This window comes from Falco naumanni, chromosome 4 (assembly GCF_017639655.2).
Source record: "Falco naumanni isolate bFalNau1 chromosome 4, bFalNau1.pat, whole genome shotgun sequence".
NCBI lineage: Eukaryota > Metazoa > Chordata > Aves > Falconiformes > Falconidae > Falco > Falco naumanni.
In genome coordinates, this window is record NC_054057.1 from 54,306,213 (window position 1) to 54,331,189 (window position 24,977).

At 43.0% G+C, this 24,977-nt stretch overlaps 1 protein-coding gene across 1 annotated transcript in view; it reads right to left on the minus strand.

Annotated features, from left to right (window-relative positions):
* Positions 1 to 4,770, minus strand: part of DPP6 (dipeptidyl peptidase like 6) — a 423,216-nt gene extending 418,446 nt beyond the window's left edge. Inside the window, exon 1 of the mRNA XM_040592220.1 lies at positions 4,366 to 4,770. Coding sequence (XP_040448154.1) covers positions 4,366 to 4,566 — 201 coding nt within the window. The 5' untranslated portion in view covers positions 4,567 to 4,770. The remainder of the gene's footprint in view (positions 1 to 4,365) is intronic.
* Between the last annotated feature and the right edge of the window lie 20,207 nt (positions 4,771 to 24,977).

Genomic DNA, 24,977 nt, shown 5'->3' on the forward strand with positions numbered 1-24,977 from the left:
TTGATTTACTTAATCCTTAATTTATTCAAGCAGGAAACACAGTTTTACTGAGGCATTTAAAAATTATCACTATATATATATATGAATGAAAAACCTCTCAAAATGTAAATAATTCTGAATAATCAATTGCAAAACTAGTAAAGTATAATATATGGCCATATGTCGTTTTAAGTAAATGCAGGAGAGAAAGTAATATTCAGAATTCAGTTATGGAAAGAATATCCACAGTAACGAAAGCTCTTGTACTTTGGGTCTGGCCATTTTTATATGGTTAAGTCTCCTATTAAAGCCAATAGAAGCTTTGGCTAAGTACTAAATCTGTAGAATGCAGTGCACATCTGTGTATATAGAAAAGTCTTACGAAGTTTCAGTGGAGGGTTCAATATTTTTAACACATAACTTACCATACAAAATCTAACTTAAAAGGGACTGCTGTGATGATCACTGTATAGTCAGTGTCTTACAAAGCAAATCCATATTCTGTGTTACAGAAAAGTGCTGAATTTCTTGTGCACCTGATTAATGCATTGTTATCATCCCAGTAATTAAAAGGAGCGGGGTTATACACAATCAGCATGATACATCTTACTCAGCACCTCCTGGCAGTTGCCTGCAAAAATTAAACTCATTAATCACTGTGATGCCAAAGAATAAAAAGCTTGGAAAAGATGAAGAAGCTCTATTTTACGGGAAAAAATTCTCAAGTCAACATCTAGGAGAAAACCCCTTCTGCAGTACAATATGGAAAGCGCTAACCTCATTAATCTAAAAAGAAGAATCAAATTACCAAAATTCTTTGTAATCTGCTATACCACCACACTAGATTTTATTAAGAGTTCTTCACAGATAATTGTCTCATATCTAACTGAATGTAGCAAAAATATTATCCCATAACAAAGCAAAAATGCCATCAAACCCTTGTTTACAGCTATTGCAATAATTAACTTCAGCATCAATACTGCCACAGAGACAACTGGGAAGTGGTCTCTGAGGTCATTTATACAGGACCTAGTTTCCTCATTACTCCTCCCATAAATAACATGACTGTCTCCACAAACTAATAATAACATGAAAAATTTGCAATATGTAACCCAAGTTTTTCTCACAAGTTAGGTCTACTCTATGTATTTCTCATATTCCTACCACAATTTGAAATACAGTAAAAACTTGTTAAAATACTTCAACACTGTTGTTACTTCTGCTTTGCTACACTTACATGTTACAAAACCAATGTTCCCAAGTCTGCCTCAATGGTGGCTGCAAAGTGAAGTGAGTAGTTGTCATATTAAATTATGACTGTCTTTGTTTAAAATGTTGTTTATTACCAAGTTACTGCTTCCTATTTAGCTTCATATAGGTTTCATCTTGTATTTTTCCACCGATAGTACTTCCAGTGGACAAAATGCTTACTAACAATACTGTGACCTTCAAAGGCAAGATCCTGTCTTTCCCTCTGTTTTGTACTGCATTGAGGTCTGTACTGGTGCTTAAAAATACAGTACTGAATGCAGCATGTATATTTCAATAGGGAAAGTCATCAACAGTGCCCTATGAAAAAACCTCAGTTCTCTCCCGGTTATTAATCACATGACAAAGTTAGAACAGTCTCGTTCTCAGGTTTGTTTTGGTGTGTGGGCAAGCAACAAAACTTTGTTTCTAGATGTTTAAGCTCTAGCTTTTCCTAGTAGATTAATGAAGAAAAATGAAAGACAATATGAAAGCCCTGCTAAAGTGTTTGTGTAAAAAAGAAAATAAAAGTCTAATCACCTTCGAAAATGGTTTTCAATACCGTCTCATTAAGCTCTGCCCCATGATAAGCTACAGCACATGCTCCTGGCACCCTGCACAAACAGCCTGCTGTCTGCTCTCCTTGCACTGCGCCCATAGCCCTTGCCTGCTGCCTGCCTCGCTTTTCCCTGTTCCTCGGGGATTTCATGCTCAGGCCTGCATTCCCTCGTCCTGGGGCGGGAGACAAAGCCATCTCTCCCCGGCCAAGGGCGAGAGAAGCTGCCACCAGGTCGGCGCCGGTCCCGAGCGGGTTCAGCACCGTGGGCAGCTCCGCCGGTCCCGAGCGGGTTCAGCACCGTGGGCAGCTCCGCCGGTCCCGAGCGGGTTCAGCACCGTGGGCAGCTCCGCCGGTCCCGAGCGGGTTCAGCACCGTGGGCAGCTCCGCCGGCCTCGCTCCGGCCCGCTCAGCACGGCGGGCGGCCCCGCCTGCCCTCCGCCTCCACGCTCCCCGTGGGCAGGACCCTTCCTCCCGCAGCACACGCTTTAACGGCCATTTCTACTGGCTTCGTCACGTCTTCATCCTTCCGACCTGACCGACCCTCTACCGGCGACCCCCAGCGCCGCCTCTGTTGGACGGGGGCACCTGGGAACTGCCCGCGCCGCCCCACTGCGCTTTCTCAGGCACGTTGCCTCCTTGAAACATAATTCACCCAAAGTGCCCACGTGCGTTCAGAAGTCACACCAAAGCCCTGTTTCTGGCCACGCTTTTCACACTTCATTGCAGGCACCCGTCCCTCTACAGATGGCACTGCCTAACAGTGCTGTCCAGCCACACACAAACCCTAAGGGAGAAAAAAGCCCACAAATAAACGAACAACAACAACAACAAAAAAAAAAAAAAAAAAAAAAAAAAAAAAAAAACACCAAAAAACCAACCACCCAAACACAGGCACACATCCCCACACCCAAACCTCTCCTTTTAGCAGTTTAATGTTATTAATATTGTTTTGGAGCCTGTCAGCATAAATCACTCGCACATGCTAAACTGCGCCCTTTGCTGCCGGGCTCAGCGGTTCTGGTGATCAGAGAAGCGGCTCTAGATATGTGTCGTCCCCCAGTTCAGGAAAGCGAAATGACAACAGCCAAGCCCCGAGGCGGCTGGGGCCGAGCCCGCGGCGGCGGCACTGCGCTGGCTGGCAGCGACACCTACAGCCCGGCAAGGCGCCGGGAAGGGGCCCGTGTCCCCCGGCACGCCGGGGAAGGGGAGCGGGTGGCGATCGGGCATAGGGAGAGGTCCCCTCCCGCAGTTGGCCAGGGCCAAGGAGCAACAGTGCCGAGATCGGTGAGGGGGTCACGGGCAAGGGTTGATTCAGGGTCCTGTCACCGCTGGCCCCCGGGGCTGAGTGTGGCAGTCACCTCGGGGAGGTTTAGGTTGTTGCCTCGGTGCTGCAAAACCGCTCTTGTTCTACGGGCCGCGGAAGTCTTTACGAAAGGACGGGGAAAGGCACAGGGAATTCGACGACAACCCGCGGAAGTTTCCCTGCGAGGACAACTCTCTCCTCCGAGCGAGGCAGACCGGCTGGAAGCCTTTCCTGGGAAGGCTCCCAGAGCCAGAGCCGATCCCTGCCGCAAAGCTACCGCGTCCCACCCGGGCAAGAAGTATTTTTAACAGACGCAAACGTTATTCCCAACAGCAGCCATTTGCTTCCTCTTGTGCGTGCTTCTACAGAGGCAAAACACATTCAAACCCTCTGCAAACCCAAGGCTACCCGGCGATAGGGAGCCACCAGGTTTGATTTACCGCCGGCCCTTAGTCTCCCAGCTTTCCAAATCTTTCCGAACCCACTCTTCCCACACACCCCCACCCCGCGAGAACTAGGCGCGATCGACCCGAGCCAGTTTAACTCCATCAGGCGCGGCAGCGAGCCGGCGGCCGGGGTGTCACTCGTTACTAAGGCAATACGCAGATGCGCCCTTTGAAGTCGCTGCTCTCGCAGGCACCGCGGGAGCGCAAGGTGCGCGGCCAAAGTTTGCGCTTCCCCGTGGAGGCTCACCCCGGGGCGGCGGGCAGGGAAGGGAAGGAGACGCAGAAACGGCTGCTCAGGGGTTAAAAAGTTTCCCTGCTGCCAGCTTGGGGGGGAGGCTGACGAGAAAGCCAGGAGGGAGGAACAAGGTGAAGGCTTCTGCCCCAGGGTGTGTTAACGGGTGAAACATGGAATAACAATAAAAAAAAAAAAAAAAAAAAAGGGGGGGGGGGGGGGGAAGAGCGGGGAGCCCTGCCGCCTCGCTGGGAGGGAGACGGCCGGAGCTTTCACTTGCCATTTCCAAACGTGCTGCCCCCGCGCCCCAGCCCTGCTCCGCGCCAGCGGGGAGCCGCGCCAGCCGCCAGGTAACGGGGAGCGGTGCGGGGGCAGCGCGGGGGCAAGCGAGCCCCGGCTCGGCTCGGCTCCGTCCCGTACTATCCCCGGCACTTCGGGCGAAGAAGAGGAGCGCAAAGAGCCGCTGGGAAGAGCGGACAAACCACGAGAAATCGCCGCCAGCCTGGAGGGGCACTGAGGCATCCGGCAGGACGGGGGCGCGGAGAGGGGGCACACCCGAAACCCGACCCAGCCCAACGCGAACGCCACCGGCGCTTACATCCTCCTCCTCGCAGTCACTTCGCGGCTGGTACTGGAAGCGGGGCCGGCTGCTTTCCTGTTGCAATGGACGCGGGGTCTTGCCGGCAGCGCCGTCCTCCTCGGTGCTCTGGGCGCCCAGGAGGTGACTCGCTTCGGGGGGAACGGGGAAAGAGCGGGAGGTGTTGATCTTCCCGCTGAACCGCTGGTACAGTGAAGCCATGAAGTCAATCCGCGGCAAACGAGGGGGAGGGAGGGAAAGAGAGACGCTTCTCCCTCTCCCTTTTTTTCTCCCCCTCCTTTCTTCTTTTTTGGCTACAGCATGCTACACGCGGACGAGGATCAGTCCCACATCAGGGGAAGGGAGAGTGAGGGATCCTGCTCCCCGGTCCTCTGCACCGGCACCCGGAGAGAAGGGGGGGGGGGGGGGGGGGGGGAGGGAATCGAGAGAGCAGAGACGGAGGAGTGATAGAGGGGGAGAGGAGAGAAGATAGATAAATAAATAATAAAACGCAATCGAGCCGTAACACCACAGGCCCCGGGAATGCTGCACCATCCAGTGTTGGGAAGGAAAAAAAAAAAAAAAAAAAAAGAAAAAAAAAGAACCAAAACACTCCACGAAGACGTACCCCCGATAATGGCGTCTGAGTGGATCAGCATTAAATGTGCTTTGGGGGTGTGCGTGTGTTTGCAAAAGCAGGAGAGAAAAAAAAAAATGGAAGGGGGGCTGGCTCAATGGCTGGCTGTCAGCGGCTCCCCAGGCAGAGGTGGCGGAGCAGTCGCCTCCGAGGTCGCATACCAACAGTGTGCACAAGCGAGAGGCAGAGTGACAGAGTGTGTGAGACGGAGTGGAAGAGGCTGGGAAGCCTCATTCAAAGCACGTTGCTCTTCTGGGGAGGGAGGGCTCTTCTACAATCATCTCCTTTTCGGCACCTTGTTTTTCTTCTTCCTATTTTTTTTTTTTTCCCGGGGAAACAACTTGGAAAAAAAACCACCAAAACCAAAATAAGAGCAACAGACACCTGATCGCCAGCCGTGAGAGAGAAAAAGAGGTGGGGAGAGGAAAGGCGAGGCGGGGAGGAGCGAGGCGGGACCGGCAGCTGGAGGGGCGCGGGGAGGCCGGTGTGTCCGGAGCGGCTCGGCCCCGGGGAAAGGGCGAGGGGCGGCCGGGGAAGCCCCTCCGCTGCGCTGCCCTGCCCCAGCCGGCCGCGGCACAGCGGGCAAGTGCCCCGTCACCGTCCCCTCCACCCCGTCCTCCTCCTTACCCCGCTTTCCCATGGCTGGGGAGGGTGGGAGGAGGGGGTGGGGGGGTGGGGGAATATTGCGGGTTTGGGGAGGTTGTTGTTGTCGCTTTTTAAAAGAATCCGGTAAATTGTGTCTCTTACTATTTTTGTATTAATTCATTTTTGCTGCATTAAAACGTGCTTCAGCGCCCCTCAGTGGAAATCCACCCAAAGTGGCTCCCGGCAGCACCGGCCGGGGATAAACAACCCCGGTCCCAGCGCCGGGGGCGGCCGGGCCGGGTTGGGCCGGGGTCGGGACCGGGATCGGACCGGCCCGAAGCGGGAGCGCGCCCGGGAGCGCGCCCGGCGACCCCCGCCGCCGCGGCCCTTGCGCCGCCTTTGAGTGGCCCTTGCGCGGGGACCCGGAAAACCGCGGCCGCGAATTAACGCTCCCCGGGGAGAAATCGGGCATGTGCTCGGGTAGGCACCGGGGGAGCTGGCAGCCGGTGTCCGGCGCTTCCAGCACGGCGGCATCGGGACGGAGGGGAACAATTCCTGTTGCCCCATCATCAAGCTCCGGGGTTTCCATAGCAACAGATGCTCAGGTTTAAAGGAAAGTGACAGAGTTGCTGTCACCTCCTCTCCTTCCCAAAATCATCCTCCTCTTTGATCTCTAAATTTGCCAGAGATATTGGGATTACTGGGTGTCCTCCTGTGGGAAACACACAAAGCACAAGTCAGTTTGCCCATTACGGCTGGGAGACTTGCTGCTGAAGAGCTCACAAACTTGATTATACTTTAGCAAGTGGACTTGATGGGCTGTGATGTTTCTAAACATGGTTCTTAAAGTTTTAGCTGTTAAGAAAATACCACCTTTGACATATGTAACTTCAGTCTTAAAGAAAATCCCACCTCAGCAAATCATGTATATGATATTCTAAAGTGCAACTATGCCCCCCTTTACAAATTCAACAACTGCCTGATCAAAATATCTTTACATTTGAGTAGTTTCATCCACTGCTTTTTTTTTTTTTTTTTTGTATCTTCAAAGCCAGGGATGAAAAGTCTTAACATTTAGATGAAAAAGGAACCTTATCTCATCAAGAGAGAAAACAAACAGAAACGCTCTGCCTCCTTCCTGATGGAACTTGAAAGAAGGAATCATTTTGATCTTCGCTACTGAGATCCTGACATTTAATTAAAAGACAACATGAGCACACAATGCAAAGGTCTAGCTTCCAAGTCCTAGCGACATACATCATAACAGACGTAAACTTCCAAAAGCTACTTGGACATCCCGTAAGCTATGTTTTGGACACAAACTGACTACATGCTACCGAAAATCTGGACAGTTAGCTCAATTGAATTCCATCTTGAACTGCATAAAGAGTGACTTTATAACTATTTGGAATTGGTGACAACTAGCACCAAAAAAAAAAAAGAACAAGAGAATCAAATTAAAAGAAATAATACATTTTTAACTTCTAAGGAAAACTAGGACACAAAGGAATAATCAAAGAAAGCCACAAAAAGGCAAGATGAAACCACGAGGCAGAAAAAACCACCAAAGATGAAATGTCTGAATTAAAAATTCTCAAAGTACAGAAAAAAGAAAACATTCTGCCTCACAGCTCAGTTCAAAACTGAAAGAGCCACTTCCATTCCAAATACATTCAGTTTATGGTTTTAATTCTTAAGAATCAAGCTTTCACATAATTGAGTTTGTCTAGTCATGCACACAGATATCGTGCATGTATGTGTGTACACAATTCATGGAAAAAATATATTAAGGGAACATAAAATTGCAATACTTTAGAAGTCAAATACTTTAAAAGCTCAGTGAAAAACAGCCGGCCAAATGGTCCTCACCCACCAAAAAATCCTGATCATGCAGCTCTGGGCTGTGATTCATTTGCCCTGAAATAAATAATTACAGCTATTTAAAGGACTTCCCGATTCCAGCTCTCTACACCATGACAGACCAGGGACAGCAGAAGCAAAGTCATGTCATGCTCCGGGTATCATGGTGGGTGAAGGAAGATGGTTTGCACCAGTTGGGAACAGCAAGACACATTATTTCTGTAGCCCTGCTACAGCAAGAGTGACCTTGTGTAGAAGGGCTGAGCAGGCAGCTGGAGGCAGAAATATCTTGAATAACCCCCCTGCAATAAGATTCACCAGAATCAGTCTGTCGATGCAGTTATTGAAAGCAGAAGGGTTTTTCTGAGTCATAGGGGAGCCAGATGATTTCATTAGGGACTCTGGAGAGCACTTCAGTCTGCCTGCACACAAGTTATCTCAGGATGTAGCTTGTCCCCTACAAGCATGTATTATGGTAGTCCTCTCCGCCTCTCACGGAGGGACACAACCCAGTGCTCCTGAGTCACAGCTCAGTGCTGGAAGTCCTGTACTATTCACTTGCAATTCCATGGTTCATTTGCTGTTCACCTGTGCATGACTTGGAGCCCAGAGTCCCATACAATGTCCCAGTTATACAACCAGACACTGTCATACAGTGCACACACCAACAAGGCATGGAAAACAGGATAGAGCCAAAAAAAAGAAACGCAGGACTTGTTGAGACATCATAATAAAATGGCAAGAAACAAACACCGTATCAGTAACTGGGGTTTCATAACAGCAAAAGACCATTTCAGCCTATTGTGAGATCTGAGCAGAAGAAAGCAACTTGCATTACATAATACACTTTAAAGAGGCAAAATATTTCAGATGTATAAATGTAACATTCTTGTCTTTAAACAAACATCTTATATCTTATATTATTTCCCTAAATCCTGCCAAGAGATCCCAAGATAAAAAATCAAGGCATTTCAAAACAAACAGTGTCCTCAAGTGTCTCGTAGTTGTATATTTAATTCAGTATCCAAAGTTTTGCGAGGAGGTTTGATTCCTAACTAGTGATGTTTCCATCAAAATAAAGTGTGTTAGCTTAACATATTTTCCCTGCAGCAGCAAAGTATGTTTTACTGACATTTTTAAAGCATGCAGATAAAAACGACACTTGTTTTTTTCCACATTGTATAAATAAACAGCATCCCCACATTTCAGCACTATTAAAGTAACACTATCAAAAGCAGGTCAGACCCAAGCCCTACTGCCTTTAAAACTATAAAATATCTCTTTCTGGAAAAGGCTTCTCAGAATAACACTGGAAAAGAAAACAATCCAGCAATATTTCTCTTGGATATTTAAAAAAAATATTAGTTCTCTCTCTCTCAGGGAACTCAAGCATTGTTATTCATGTTCCATTTTTCTGTTCTGACTAAGCAATTTTTGTTTGCTTAGACTTTGAACTCATCAGCTAAACATGTTTCTAGCTTTCATGTGGTGACAGTTATATATTTTAATAAAAAATAATTTTTCAATAGTTAAGGTACACTTTTTATTATTTAAAATATTATATTTTCCTTTTCCAATGAACTTCTAAAGGGATTTTAGAATTTCCTGATTATATTTTTGTATCACTCCAGAAAACACCAAATGAATATTTGCTCTTACATTGACCGTTTTTATTAATATAATCCCTCTGATTTATTATAATAGCAACTCTGCAGGCACTACAGAAACAAAGATACACTATTTTAATGTCTATTACTATTGTTAGCCAAGACAAAAGCGTCCAACTTGTAAATCTCTAATGGCCCCTGGCTTATATCATCTATATACGTACTGTCTGGTGTCATCTAAAAGCCCAACCAAACCAAGACAGAACAGAAATTCTCTTTCCTTTATCAAATGCAGCAATTCAGCAGTCCCTGAGGATACACTTGATCATTTATTTTGATCTAACGTGTGTGCTGGGGGGAGCATACCACTGTGGCAAGAATACGTGACACTGGGGATGCTGAAGACTGAGGGGTATTATGTACTTTGGAATTAGTATGCTGATCTGTTCACTTTCTTATGTTGTTATTTGCGCTAGTAAGCACTGGACAATGAGTGAGCATGGGACACAAAGAGGCATCTCTGGCACCACACAGATTATTCAAAAAAATATCTTGCAGGTCTTAAAATTATAAAAAAAACCCCAAACAAACACAAAAACAACCCAACAACGAAAAAACCCAAAGAAACCCAAATCCCTAAACAAACAAACAGTCTAGCTTTCCAGGCTGGACTAAAAGAAGCATTGGAAAAATCAGTTTTATGGGCACTGCAAGAATAATTCAGTCTTCCACAAGTGGTTGAATGAGGGCTTTTTGTGGGGGAAACACTGCTACTCAAGTACTGGGAACAGTAGGCAAAAGTGGCTTTACAGGATAAAAAATTTGGGGAAAAAAAGAAAGTAGGCTGGAAGAAAAGGCTCTTCAGGGGAAGAGATGGAGCCAGAGGGAGCAGCAAAGAAAGAAACCAAAAGCACATAGAAAAGGCAGGGACACAGTGAAGTACCAGGAGGGTTGAGCGAGAAAGGAGATGAAAGCAAGTGAGGTCAAAGAGGCAGAGAAGAAATGGACCAAAACTGGCAGAGATGGAAAGCACCAACACACCCGAAGAGCGAGGAGACAGGCTGGAGCAGTACAAGGTTAATTGGAGCCACATGGTGAGAGGATTTTCAAAGCCAGGGAGACCAGCTGCTCCAGAGGGTACTTCCAACACCTGGTGGATAAATGTTTGCTCAGTGGTCAGTAGACAGCTGATTTTATCCACCAAGAGTCCTGATACACACCTAGGTCTAATTAAATGAAATTGAGAACACGGCTGAATATCAGCAAGTACTTCCTGGTAGTGTGAGAAGGACTGTTTCCAAAGAAAATGGGTGAAAGTCCTAATGCTGAGGACATTTATAAATAGCCTGTATGAGGCACTAGAAAATGTGCTGTGAGGCATAATCCTGCCAAATTGGCAAAAAAGATAAACCACATGACCAAGAAGGTCTTTCCCATATGATTTTTTATGATTTTGCAACTGGTGCAGGGGTGATGAAAGGCAGTAAAAAAAACCACAGAGGAGAGTGCTCAGGATCAATGGTTGTACAAGTTTGCTGCTAGAAAAGGTAAGTGCAAAGCCTATGTAAAAGAAGGTGCAGATGTACACGTGTTTGTACAGCTGCACCCCACACTGGGGTCCTGGTCTACCACTATACCTTGTATTGCCACACATTGAAATAGGAATTTTGCACTGAATACTGTCTTTCTTGCCTTAATTGGTATTCCGTCTTTGGAAGCTTTATCTGAGAGACATTAGGATGAGATCCCAATTCCATGTCTTCAAAAAAACCCAGGAAGTTAAGCATTAAAGTTACAGATAAATACATTTTTCTTCAGATGCCAAGAGCTGTTGGCAGCCATGCAAGACTCGGCTAATGTTGCTGAACTGGTCTCCACTGTGCATATTCTTCTCTGCTTTGTAAATTGCCGGTATTTGATGCTCAAGTCAGATATGCCATGACAACAACCAGTTTGCCTGATTAATATGATCTCTCAAGGGGGTCTTCAGTAAGAAAAGGAAATATGTTATTGTTTTTTTTTTTAGAAAGGCAAAGCAGGCTGTTGCAGGTCTATCAAAAAAGTAACCATCTTGCAATAGTATCCACTGACACTTCAGTCAGCTACCTCAGATGGACTCTTGTCTTGAGGCAAGGAGATTACGCTCAGCTCTCTATGTGAAAGGGATGCACAAGGTTCCTGCTCCATCTTAAGTGCCTGAGCCACATCTGCACATCCTTAATTGCCCGTGTTGGGAGAAGACAATACAATTCCTCTCGAATTCAGCACTATAAATTGGTAGCACACAGAAGCAGCATACCTTGGAGAAATTCTGAATTTCCACTTGCTGAAAAGAACTTGTGCATGCAGAATCTTAGAAAAACTGAAGGGATTTAACCAGTCAGCATTTCAAATGCATGGCACAGATTTCAAAGGGAGCAGACAAGACAAAATACTTTCATTTAAAGACGACTTCTTTATAAAACAGAGATTATTTTTTTTTTAAAACAGATCTGTGACTCCTTGGACTAGCTGGCACTAAATTCACAGCTGTCTGGTTGCTTGGAAGACAACTAAAACCTACATCTAATAAAAGACCATGGGGATGTAATGACAACACAAGTTTAGGGTTTGGAACCCCACAGCTGAAGGAAAACCCTGGAGAGAAAAAGGAATTAAAAAAAAAGCATACATAGAGAGATGGACATCTCAAAAAGGCCAGTTACCATCAGGCTAACAAGATATTCTTCCACTCTGTTGTTCTCATTCTGGCCCTGACAGCCATAGATTTCTTCCACCAGTTTGGTACAGCTTCAGCATGTTCAAATATTCTTCTCCTGCAGGCTTTTACAAAGAAAAGAGCAATGATGGAGGTTTGTAAAAAACCCACCCTGTGAGGGCGCATGTTGGATATTCTCTAGGAATAAATACTGGATCAGGGAATCTTGAAGGTTGTAGGTACAATTCAGTCCAGTTTCTTTCTCCCATCAGGACTACAGACAGGTGAGGAGCTGTCTTGAGATGTGTCTTCTCAGGGCAGATTTGAATGTACAGAACTGCCACTACAAGTAATTCAGAAAGTTTTCAGACTGAACAGAAAAGCATCTAATGAGTTCCAGTCATCTGGAGTTAGTGGACTTTAAGCAGGGACTTTATGGAACACAGTTCTAGATTAGCTGTCTGAAGTCCCCTGAAATCACCTAAAATTAAATAATTCCTTTTTAGATGTGGCACTAATTTGAATTTGTAGATGTTTGTGCTACTTCCCTATTAGTGCTGGTGCATATTCTTTCACGCCCGTTTGTCTTCATAAATTGATTATAAAAAAAGCCTACCAGATCACTCATAGTTTTCTAAGTAAAAATTACCCCATTTATCCAATCCACCTGTCTTAATAACATAAAAGTCTAAAACGACTGAGGCTCTTGGAAGCTATTTTGAAGGTTTGTTAATGCTTTTGGTCAACTGCCATTATGTAGCAGCAAATATATAGGATTATAAATGGCTGTCCAAACAGTGTATTCATTTTTCAAGAAGTGGGAGACACAAGGACAAGAATGGAATACTGATAGGAGATTAATAAATTATGTCCTTACCGATTTAACAGAGGTTTATGAGAACAGTTATTTAGGATCAGCAAACAAGCCAACCAAAGAGAAATTTTCATTTTAAGTACCTCTTAGGATGTGCCCTGATTTAACTCATCAACATATGTGCTTCCCTTTAACCTTACTGCGCTCTTTCAAAGTACGTCAAACAGAGGGACTAAGGTCAGGTTTGCAAAGCTATTTAGTGATGTGATGTGAGGTAGTGGAATACACATAGGAATTATCAAAATCAGATCAGTAATGGTGTAATCAATATGAGCTGCTGCTTTGGAAAATTCCAGTAGATATTCACATGCATCTTGATGTATTCACTGTATGCACCCAAATTTAGGGGCATTTGATTCCTAGTTGCTAGTTAAGCCGATATAGATCTTACTGGCTTACTAAGTAATACCTTTAAAAAATAAATAAGCACAAAGATTTGTGAAACAAGACATGCATATTTCTAGTCCATTCTACTTAGAGGTAGATCTATATGCATAATTATTTGCATATGCCAAGGAATCTTAAAAGCATGTCAAGTGAATCAAACTAAAGAAAGGGTGAAAATTAAGTTTAGGGATGTTCAATAATTTCACCACAAAGATAAATGCAATCCAGGACTCGGCTAACCAAGAGAATACAAGCTGCTTCATCATGATCTGAATATGACTGTGACAAAGATAATCCTGTGAAACTTTGACTGCAACTGATAATTTCAAATCTCTGAAAGAAGTCTGATTTGCTCTTCCAGAGAAAAATAATCTAATTCCCTCCAAGTTACACAAGCACACAGCAGTATTCAGATCCTCTTTTTTCCACAAAGCAGGCAAGCAGCAACTAGGCAGCTAAAAATGTCACAACAGGGCTCAAAGAACCAACCTTTGAGTCCATCACAGCTTCTGCAACAGTGACATCAACAAGAATTCAGCAACACAGCCAGAGATGCATTTTGTAAAGGCACCAACACTGAAAGCAGTTATTGAAAAAATGAAGCCACCATGACTTAAGGCAGTAACAATTTCTGATGAAACACCACTTGCTATGCCAGTTGATGCCTCCCCCCAGGAACACTAGCAGCAATGAGCGGACAGAAACAGCACCACCATTTATCTGGAATTTAATGTTCTTGATAATCACTAAATTGTTTCTCAACACTACATTCTGAATGATTTCATACAAATAACCACACTAAAACCTTCTCCAATTTCATGAGATTGAACAAAGCTTACCATTTTCCAGCGGGAATTGTTTATTCTAGCCATTATTCACCAATTTAAGTATGTCTTTGCCTATCCAGTAACTCAGTAAACCGGAATTCACTATTGATTCTGGGGATAACAAATTTCTTGAAAATATCCTCTACTGAGAAAAGAGTATCTCCATTCAGAGGACCATATCCTTGTATTGGTATTGCTTGTTATTTTTGGAAGTGTGTGACACCTCAAAACCAATTAGCATGGCCTAGTTGTGTCATCTAGAAATGTACAGGTTCTTCAAGATAAAGCACATGCAGCACTGACATTACGACAAATGCAGGCAACAACTTGTCAGAGGTGGAAACGTTTGCTGGATAACAGAGATGACATAAACAGAAAGTGGGACAGTCACCTCAAAGAGGGGAAAAAATGTGTTTTGGCTAGAATTTCAGACATCACACTGCACTTTTAAGAATCTAAAGGACCTGGGATTTTCCTACCAAAGGCATCTGCCTCATCTTCAAACACACAGAGCTTTCTTTGTGTCACAGAATTTGCAAGAAAGTAGTGCAGCCTGGGTTGTATCAGAAATAGTGTGGCCAGCAGGACAAGTGAAGTGATTATCTCAATGTGCTCGGCGCTGGTGAGGCTGCACCCCAAATACTGTGTTCAGTTTTGGGCCCCTCACTTCAAGAAAGACATTAAGGTGTTGGAGCTTGTCCAGAGAAGGGCAACGCAGCTGGTGAAGGGTCCAGAGCACAAGTCTTCTGAGTTCAGGGAAGTGGGGTGTTTTAGCTTGGAGAGGAGGAAGCTCAGGAGACCTTATTGCTCTCTACAACTACCTTAAAGGAGGTTGTAGTGATGTGGCTGTCAGTCTCTTCTCCCAAGTTACAAGCAATAGGATGAGAGGAAAAGGCTTTAAGTTGCACCAGGGGAGTTTTAGGTTGGATATTAGGAAAAATTTCTTCACTGAAAGGGTTATTGAGCATTGGAACAGGCTGCCCAGGGACGTGGTTGAGTCACCATCCCTGGAGGTATTTAAAAAATGTGTGGCTGTGGTGCTTAGGGACATGGTTTAGGGGTGGACTTAGCAGTGCTGGGTTAACGGTTGGACTCAATGATCTTAAAGGTCTTTTTCAACCTAAATGATTCTCTGATTCTACAAAAAAGGAAAGAAAACACTTGCAAGGGGCTCAAACCTTTGGAATTTGCTGGTCTTTTAAGCCCAAAATAGTGTTACTTTCAGAACACTCACCAAGGCCTATTTCTAAATAAATACACAGGCAATGATTTAATTTTTGGCCTGCTTTTCCCAGAGAGCTGTAGAGAAGCACAGTTTTAACTGTAATGTACCTGTGTGTTGAGCATATGACCCACGTCTGAGGAACTCCCTGTTCTCATGACTGATGGTTGACTGGGAGAGAGGAGAACTTCAGCTCCTCTCTCCACCATGGGCAATTCTCTAGCCATGCCACCTAATTTAAGAGACAGTAGAAGCCACACATCCTGCCACCTTGTAAGCCCCACATGTGCTCCAAAATGTTTTAAAGTAGGTTTGTGGGTCAGCTGCAGTGTAGACTGCTAGCATATCCCAGCTTAGTACTGCAGTCATGGTGGGAGAGGTCTGATTGCACCTTTCTACTTATTTTTGGAGCAGCCTAAGGCAAGTTTACAAAGTAATCTCTTTCTCTTGTGTTACCGATAGGGCCTTTCTATAGAAAAAATAAAAAAGATACTGATATGTTCACAGTGTGATTTCTAAGCTGACAGCAGGCCTTTAAGATGAAGGCACAGACATTATATTAAATATGCTCCATCGCACATATTTTTTGCCTATTATCTAGTTCATATTATAAAATAGTTGTCATTTTTTTATCAGATACCTTTGGAAACTCACTACTGTTGGACCCTGCCCTCTACTGACATGCTTTTCTTGTGAACACAATGCAGTCTGCTATACACATGACAACCTAGATGGCACACTTTAAATAAGTCTTTTATGGAAAGAGGCAAAAAAGAGGGAATGACAGGAGGACAAAGCCTAAAATGATAGTGATTTCTATTTCCTATGTCAAATAACTGGGAGACAGGGCAAAAAGAAAAAAAAAATCAAATCTTCTTAATAATTACTAATCAATTCTTAATAATAAGCTGAAGACAATTCATTGGGATGAATACAATTTTATAAATAAAAGTCTGGATCATCTTCTACCCTTCAGAAATAAAATTGTTTTGTTTATAGTGCTTGTCAAGCCTGTTCTCTGAGTTTGATAAAGAAAACATGCCAGACCTGGTAGAAGTTGCAGTGGTAAACAAGCAGCTGTGCTATTCTGCTAAACTGCAGCATTAGCACATATGGCACAAAGCAGTACTGGTGGCAAGGGAGCAGTTCCACTCCCGCTAGTCTGTGCCCTCTGCCCAGCACACATTATTATAAGTGACAAGAGAGCAAGTATTTTGATATCTGTTTTCACTTAAGGCCCTTAAAGTGGAGACAACATCCATTTAGACTTACAGTAAACTTCTGAAATAGAACTCCTTGTTGGTGTTTTACAGATGAGACCAGCAGAGCTAAGTGATTTGTTCATGCAAGTCTGTACTGGGGGCAGAAGAGTGCACAGCCTTCATCCTATGGCTGTGTATTCCACAGAGTAACAAACTCTCTTTATGTTAAGCAGTGGGAAAGCTCAGCTGAATTGGAAGGAGGTGGAGCATCAGAAGACATGCCACTTGCTAAATTTGGAAGCAACAGGCCCCCAATCAGGACCATTCATCTGTACACAGTACACAGCTGCTTGCGTAAAATAGGCAGCTAACAGAAAAAAAGCTGAAGTCAGAGGACTACACTACACAGATAGTAAAACTTCTCTGAGAAACAGCATTCTTCCAAAGTCATTACTACAGATGTCACTGGTGTGTGTGTATGTGCTGAAGCAATTGTATTTCTTATGCCACAGTTGTTCTATGTTTGCAACTGCAGTCCTGAGAAAAACCCTAACGTGCTGGTTTCTCTTTCTGTAGGGTTCTCAGGTTATTTATTCCAGCCCAACTGACAGAAAAGTCAGAGCTACTGCGAGCACAGAGAATGTTTTATGCCCTCCATAAAATCATTTGACAATCCAAGGAAAACTTTCCTGAGTCTGTTGTTCAGATTCCAGTGTGATTAATTGTATTCAGTGGGAGCTTTACTTGAGTGAGGACTGCAGGATCTGACAATATCTGAGCAGGTCAGCCCAAAACATTAAAATGATTCACAACCCTAGAAATAAACATTTGAAGAAAAACCCTGTAAATACAGATCAGCATCACCACTTGAGGGTGCTGCAGTAGTTCTTAAATATTAACTCAAAGATGTGCTACCAGGCAGGTACTGTACACAGAGCTACACGGCAATAATTCACCTAATTACTTCCATGGAGGCACTTGAAACATTTGGAGCTAAATTCGCACAAAATACAGCTGAACAGGAGGTCTTGTTCCAAAACAGAGGTTTAAATCTTAAAACCTTCATAATTAATTAAGATGATAAAATAGGATTCTCCTTAAAAAGAGGTGGAAAAAGGAAAAATTAAGTAGAACAAAAGAGGACCCTCAATTATGCAAGCACATGCATTTCAAACTTCAAAAAATTCATTACAAGTATAAATTCTCAGCTCTGCACACATTTCCTTTGACTGTAGTACGAGCAAATGTTTTCCAAGGCATATCAAATTGATTTTGCTATAAACTATTACAGGATTATAGTCCATTTGATAGTCTTCACTACAGGAAACACACAGAACTAGTCTCTGTGGGAAATATATTGAATAGTCAGTAAAACACAAAGCAATACCAAAATACAATAGAAAATGGTTCAAAAAAGCCACAGCAACCTAAATGGAGAGTCTGAGTCAAACATTATCTATGATTCTGCTGTTTTGTGGAGCCTCTCTTTTATCATAAAAAATGCTATTTTCTCAAGAGGATATAAAGCCACAAAAAAAAAAAAAAAAAAAAAAAAAGAACAGACAATAATGAAGTTAAAAGAAACTTATGAAATCACTACATCTGTGAAAGCATAGTGACTGCACATAAAATGAGCTCTCGTTTAGAAAGCATGTTCAATTCTAGTTCTTTTATTTGACTCTTATCAGACAGTCAAGAGAGCTGATCAGGGACTATTTGGTGATACTCTTGGAAAACACTGATCCACCAAAGTTAAAACTGCTGGCAGAAAAAGAGCTGGTTTAAAAGAAAATTCCCAGTTCAAAGACATTTGTGGAGAGGGATTTATTTCTTAAGGTTAGAAGATATAAATGGACCACTTTCAGACTGAAAATAACACACATTTATTTCCAAAAATGAAGTGATTCTGAAATGCTGATGAAGTATGGCCAAAAAAAAAAAGTCGGAAATAAAACCAAAAAATTTTAGTTGACCCAAACTGATTTTATTCTTTGGCTTGCTACAGAGCAGACATTTCCAAGATCTATTTCCCAACCCAACTCAGAGCAGCAAAGTTTTTGAAGCCTTGAAACCCGAGTTTCTCAGCTCTAATCTCTTTGCTGGGTGCCCAGTAGAACATGGTAGGTTGAAATAGTTCTAAAACTATTGAAAAACATGATAATTATCTGGACCTTGGGCCTGAAATCAATGTACTGCAATCAGCTGGAAGAGTAAGACTGCCTTGCTGCAAGGGTGAATATAATCTATGAACAGGCGAGTACTAGGAATAGTCCTTTGCAATGAGAGGCAGTCTCACCCTCCTCCCATGTCCTATCCCTTCAGTGACTGTTCAACAGCTGAATTGCTGCTGCTGCTGAAATCGATACCACCCACGATCCACAATATGCACTTCCCAGGACTGTACTCACATAGATAAGGAACTGACCCGAATTTTAAAGATTGAATTTAACCCCAGTGAACATTGTTACAGAGTACATACACACAACCCAACAAATGCTTGCGCCTCACTTTCATAGCAAAAGACACCAAAGGGAAAGCAATGAGATGAAGGTGAATGTATCAAGGAGAGGTGTGTAAGAGCCAGAAGTTCATTCTGCAAATGATATGAAGAACACACTACTTTGGCCTTAGCTCTCATTTGGCCCCTATATTGCAATACTCAGCATCAGAAAAACAGAGCAAAAGCTACTGTAGATGCTGTAGATGTAGACAGAGGAGTAAACCCTGAGCCTATGTAGCAAGACACTGTTTTATTAGGGCATCTGAAATTAATGTCAATATTCCCTTTCTTTATAAAAAGTGTGTTAGAAATAGACAGACAATCTTGACACTATGTGCGCTTTTCTACAGCCTATTCATTTCTACATTGCATTGTTCAACTAGTTATTTTTAAATTTTCATTACTTCGCAGTGTCCTGATTATTCCTCTGAGAATGGTAATATTTTAAATACCTTTACACATCATTAACATTAGCACAAGACCTACCCACTTCCCTATAACAAGGTCACAAATACCAGATGAACATTTCCAGTGAGCAAAATAAAAGATATGTATAATTTTTACAAGTTAAAAAAACTGCTGTCAGGACTTTTTTTCGAAGACAAAAATAGAAGAAGGTAGAATACGGTCTTGGCCTCACTTAAAGCATGAGCCCATCTCACAGAGGTTTGTATGGAGTTCCAGCCTGGCCTACACATATAGAGAGAGTCAGTAAACAGGCCACAGCCAAGTGATTTGGCTGTCAGATGCATGGACAAGAGCTCCTGATTGTTGATTTGCATCTTTACTATGTGGGAAATTATGCCTCCAGCAAAGTGATACATTTACCTCCTATTAATTTTAGTCAGACCAGGATTAAATTTTGGGCAAGTTGCTTTGATTCTGTTTCAGTTACCCCAGGAATAAAATGTCTGCATAATAACCTCCACCTACCCAGAAGGGGCTGTGAAGATTAATGGTAGGAAAGCACCTGGATGCCAAGGACAGACATTTGTCCTAGTTACGTCTACATATGAAAAATGATCAGACTCTTTTGTCTCTCAGAAAACAGTCACAGTTACTTTAAAATACATATTCAAGCTAAGAGTTGTGAACTCAAAGACCAGAGTAGTTGAAATTATTAACAAGGAACATGTAACTCTGTAAATGTATTTCACTGGGAAAAGGTCAGCATTAGAGATATGAGACAGCCTTTTACATTAGAATAACTCATATCACCTTCTCTTCATCCGTCATGTATTTCCATAACTCTGTGCTTTCTTTCAGTCATCTTATTTAACAAAAAGGATTTATGTTTTGTGGAAAACGGCACTACAGAAAAGGCATATTTATTAAGTCTGCCATTGCAAAATCTTTTTTTATTAGATGTGTTAGCAGCCCTTAACTTTTTCAATAATCTTATTATTTATTGCACACTGTACTTTATATTTCAGTCAGTTTAATTATACCAGTAACATGCTGGGTAACATTTCAAATTTTCCTTCTGTAAATAACAGGTATCATAGCAAAATGCCTGTAAGCACTCATTATAAATGAGGAACGTTTGTCACTCATATCAAACCACTGTGGTTTGCTATGTACAAATGTTTTTAAAACATTCAGATTTTTGGGATGAAATATTTCATTCCAAGGAGCATGTGGTTGCTTTGAGTCAAGGTACACAGGAGAGAGTGACAGCTGTGTAAACACTGAATTATGGCATACTGCAAAACACCCCAAACTTCTCCACAGAAGCATTTCAGAGTATCTGCCCTCCTACAGGGAGGTCTTCTGAACCACATTTTGTGTGTAGCAGGGTCAGGACCCACTGTGCTTTTGCTCTTGTGCAACGTGCATAGAAAGGAAACAACAAAGTGATTTCTTTATTCCTGCTCCATATTGTCCCTTCATGGCTTCACTAGATGAGCAGGAATACTGCTACTGTTGAGATAATTAGCACAGGCAATTAATAAGAGATTGTTAATGTTTCACTGAAACACAAATAGCAAAAGATAAATAATTCCTCCCTGAAGATCTAAACCAGAAGAATAATTAACAGCTGGATGGGAGGGGAAGCAAGAAGCTAGAACACACTCCAGAACTACAATCTGCTACCCAATCTTTGCAGGAAAACGTGTGTGTTCGCGCATTATATTCTTTACTTAAGCATCTATCCTGCATCAGCAAAGCACCTGCAAAGCTCTCCACCGAGTTCAGTAACAGCAGGATTGCACCTGAAGTTGGAAATGCTCATCCTTAGAAAAGGGTGATCCTAATAATGTGATTATATGGTCCAGTCCTGTAAGAAATGTTATTCAGTCTCCACAGAAAACTTTGCATGATCAGGGCTACAGCTCTATGTTACGGTGGTAACACGCTGAACAATCACCTCAAACTAGCACCCTCCTCCTTACTCTGTGAGGATCTACAATCCTTCTTTCACTCCTTGTTTTCTCCAGGTCTATCATTCTTTTTCCTGTTAAGGATAAAGCTTGAGTACTTCTCAATACTTAGTAACTTCTTTTGCACCTCATGGGGAGTGAAAAACATGTAAAGCAGAATTAAGACTTATCAACAACCCTGTGTTTTAATTCAGGACCCCTAGAAAAAGCAGCTGAAAAACTCATCTTTCCTTTCATGCTATCCCAGCCTAGTAGCCTACTTCATTTCTCTCTAGAAGACATCTTTCCATGCTCTGGAGGGATTTTCCCCAAGCACCTCTTCCCTTGGACACAGACAGCTCTCGCCAAGCTTGTCACTACACACAGCTCCTTGCTTCCTAAGCCCAATCACCAGATGTGCATCTTCATGGCATGCACATACCCTTCTCATAAACACAGCCCTGGCCAAACACTGCAGGCAGGCAGTTCCTAGTCTGCACAACTCGTTCCCTCCTAGCTCAAGTACAAAGAGGGAAGGTCTTCCTTACTCTTAAAAAGGGTTGGTCTATGCTAGAATATCCTTTGCAAAAGCACTGCATTTCAAGGTTGAGCTTTTTGAGTATTGAAGTTGCCTGGTTCCCATCAAGTTTATGGAAAGGCCTGAAATAACACCTCCTGTTTAGGCATGAGTGCTTATTTATGTTCTGCTTTGAGACATATTGCTTCTGAGCTGGTGTTTGGGTACCCCAGAGAAAGCTGTTTGTTGGGCAAAGAGCTACATACATGATGCTGTGTGTAAAGAAACACCGACCATCATAGTCTGCCATTTACATATCTCTTTCAGAGCTCTGCTAAGCTTCAGGACATAGCAGAGGAAGATACCTGTACTTCACCTTTACATACAGCAATTCTGATTTACCATGTGCCAGTACAAGGGCAGAGGAGAGGCAGGCTTCCCCTTTCTTCTCTGAGACTCTGGGTCTTTAGGCAGCAGAAGAGCAGACTATGTAGCCAATAGCACGCGATGCCAACTTCTTTTGCTTCCCTGGCACAAGCAGCACCATATGCTCTTGCTTCCAGACTGTCTCTCCACACAGGATGGTCAGAGGGCTCTGCAATCCAGGGCAGCATAGTACGGGAAGGCAGGAGTATAGAAGCAGTGTATCTGTGCCCAGCTACTTTCCTATTTCTAGGTTTACTGGTGAGCTGAGAAAGTATGGAAAGATTCACATCCATTCCTTAAAATCATTTAACTAAATCAATGAGATGCATTTTGCCTGCCGCACTGAGCAAAGGGGAGTTCTAGAGGAAAAGGTAATTCATAAAGAACTGAATAGAAATAACTGCAGGTGCTATGACAACTTATTTGTTTATTTAGTTTTAAAATTATTAACAAATTTGCCTCTCCACCAGCCTCAGTGCCCTAACATTATTAACTACTCAATAAAATTTCAACAGCTTTAAAATAATCAGTTTTACTGATTTACCCAGTCACCCAGCCACCCAGCCACTTTCACAGCTATCACTTGCTTCAGTGCAAGAGGAAGAAAACCAAAGACCTCTGCCTTCTGCAACATACTCCAATTCTTTAAATATGGGCTATTTCAGATCTGTGATTAGAAACACATTCCAGAGTCCTGGAGAACACTCTGCTAATAGCTTTAGCTTTTAATGGGCATATGGGTCAAGTGCCCTTCTGATCTCAGCTTGATGATGCAAGCATGATTCTCATGCTGGACAAGCTCCGGGCACAATAGATCAAAATTGGCATCTTATGCACCACCCACAACCTACAAATGGCCAGTGGAGATCCTGAGCTTGCCACGTCAATCCAAATGTTTCCCTCAGAAGAAAAATCTGTGCATCTCCACAGCTGGCCTGCGACAGTATGACAATAATCTGGCCGTAGATGAACCAGGCATAGACAAGGCAGCTGAGAAGAAAGGCCAGCAGGCATTGTCCAAAGGGGATTAGGTGCAAATCTTTCTTTCTGACGTACAGGCAATACCTGCTTCCTCCTCCTACCCTCAAGACCTCCATATTGCTGTAGATGAAGTTCAAGCAGCTCACCTTCATCCACACCCAGACATGACTGGAGAGAGAAGCTAACTTCCAGCACTCCAGATTCATTTTTGAAAATGCTAGCAAATATGTCAGTGCTTATCAATATGTTGGGACACACATACAAACATAGAGAAAGCCCTGGCATGGCAACGTTTGGAACCCCTGTCCACACAGGAGACATGCAGGGCTTCCCAACTCTTGACAGGCTGAAGCTGGAACCAGGCTTGATCCAAAGTCCACTAAAAACAAAGGAAGTCTTTTCAGTCTCCAGACATTAGGCCTCTGTGTAGTGAAAGAAGAATGGAATTCTCCCAAGACTGGCAAATTAAACCCAGATAGGTACTGACTAAGGGAGCAGAACATTTATGAGATACTACATTCATCACTGGGATTCTTTATATGTGAAGAACCAGGTTTCATTTCTTGTTTATTTGCACAGAAAGTACAGCCACAGTATTTTGTTTAAATGAGCAGTCTTTTGATATTTCAGTAGGCTTTTCTATTTATATAATGGGGCTCTCTTGAACTCTCCTCTTGAACTCTGAACTTTACCTGTGATGCCCTTGTCTGTACACATCTTTCATGACTGGCACAAATGAGTACCGCAGATATTTCAAAGTACCACCAGTCATCTCACTAGTGTACTACAATGCAGTAAAATATATGGCATATTACAACTACAAAATACATTTTAATCTTTCTAAAACCTGCTTCCCGTTGACGACCCAAAAAAAGGGAGAAGTTCAGAATACTATTTTATTGCTTAGCTTGCCTGCCCAAGCTCCTACATTACAAGCTGAGAAATGCTATGAGCCTGAATGAACTGACCATCTACAATAACCAAATTTCTTCCTACTGTTTGAAAAGCAAATATGCACAGGAAAAGCAATAACCTACTATATATGTCAAAAGGGAAGAAGAACCTTTAAGTTCAGTGGCCTGATATAATATCAATGCCACAAATCCGTATGAAGCGGGCACTGTTCTTTTCCAGCTGGAATCACACTGGTGTCCTTTTAGCAAAGCAATGCAAAAAACTAACGCAGCACAAAAAGGGCTGCACGAAAGCAACTTTCGATACCACTTATTTTGCCTATTTCCTTACTGATTTCCTTCCTATTTCTTACTGTCTCAAACCAGTGCAGCAACCTTTGTTTTCTTCGATTAGCACAATGAGTTAATGTAGACATTTTACAACCAGCATTGCCATGATTAATGGAAATAGATTTGTCCCTACCGCTTAATGTTAAACAGCTGAGGTCAGGTTATATGCTAATTTAAACTTCAGACAATCCTACTGGTGTCAATGGGATCACGCGTGCAGCAAAATGTTGCTTCAGCTGCATTTCTGTCTCCTGCAGCCTTCCATCGTACCTTAACATATTTCTTTGGTGATGTTCTAATGGGTACATAGCAATGAGGGTCATTCACAGCAAATGGATTTTTGCACTGCTGCTTGCAAATTGCAGTACTCCTATTTGCCAGTCACATAACAAACAACTGGCCTAAAAGCAGACGATAAAAGCAAGAGATAAAAAAACCCACATGTGGAGCAGCAGAACTAGTGAAGCAAACTTTTCTATGAAGACATAGCTAATGGTTAGATTCTCTAGTGTCTAATGAGCTATCAGCTCCAACTGAAATTTGTCCTGCAGGTAAGGCATTTCATAACAGCTCTTCCTTTATAAGTCCTCTAGTGCTTGATAAGACTGAAAATTACACTGTGGCCTCCCTTCAAGGGTCTATGAATTGTGTTTTTCTTACCAGACTACCTATTTTCAAAGAAAATTGTGGCAATACAGACTTCTAC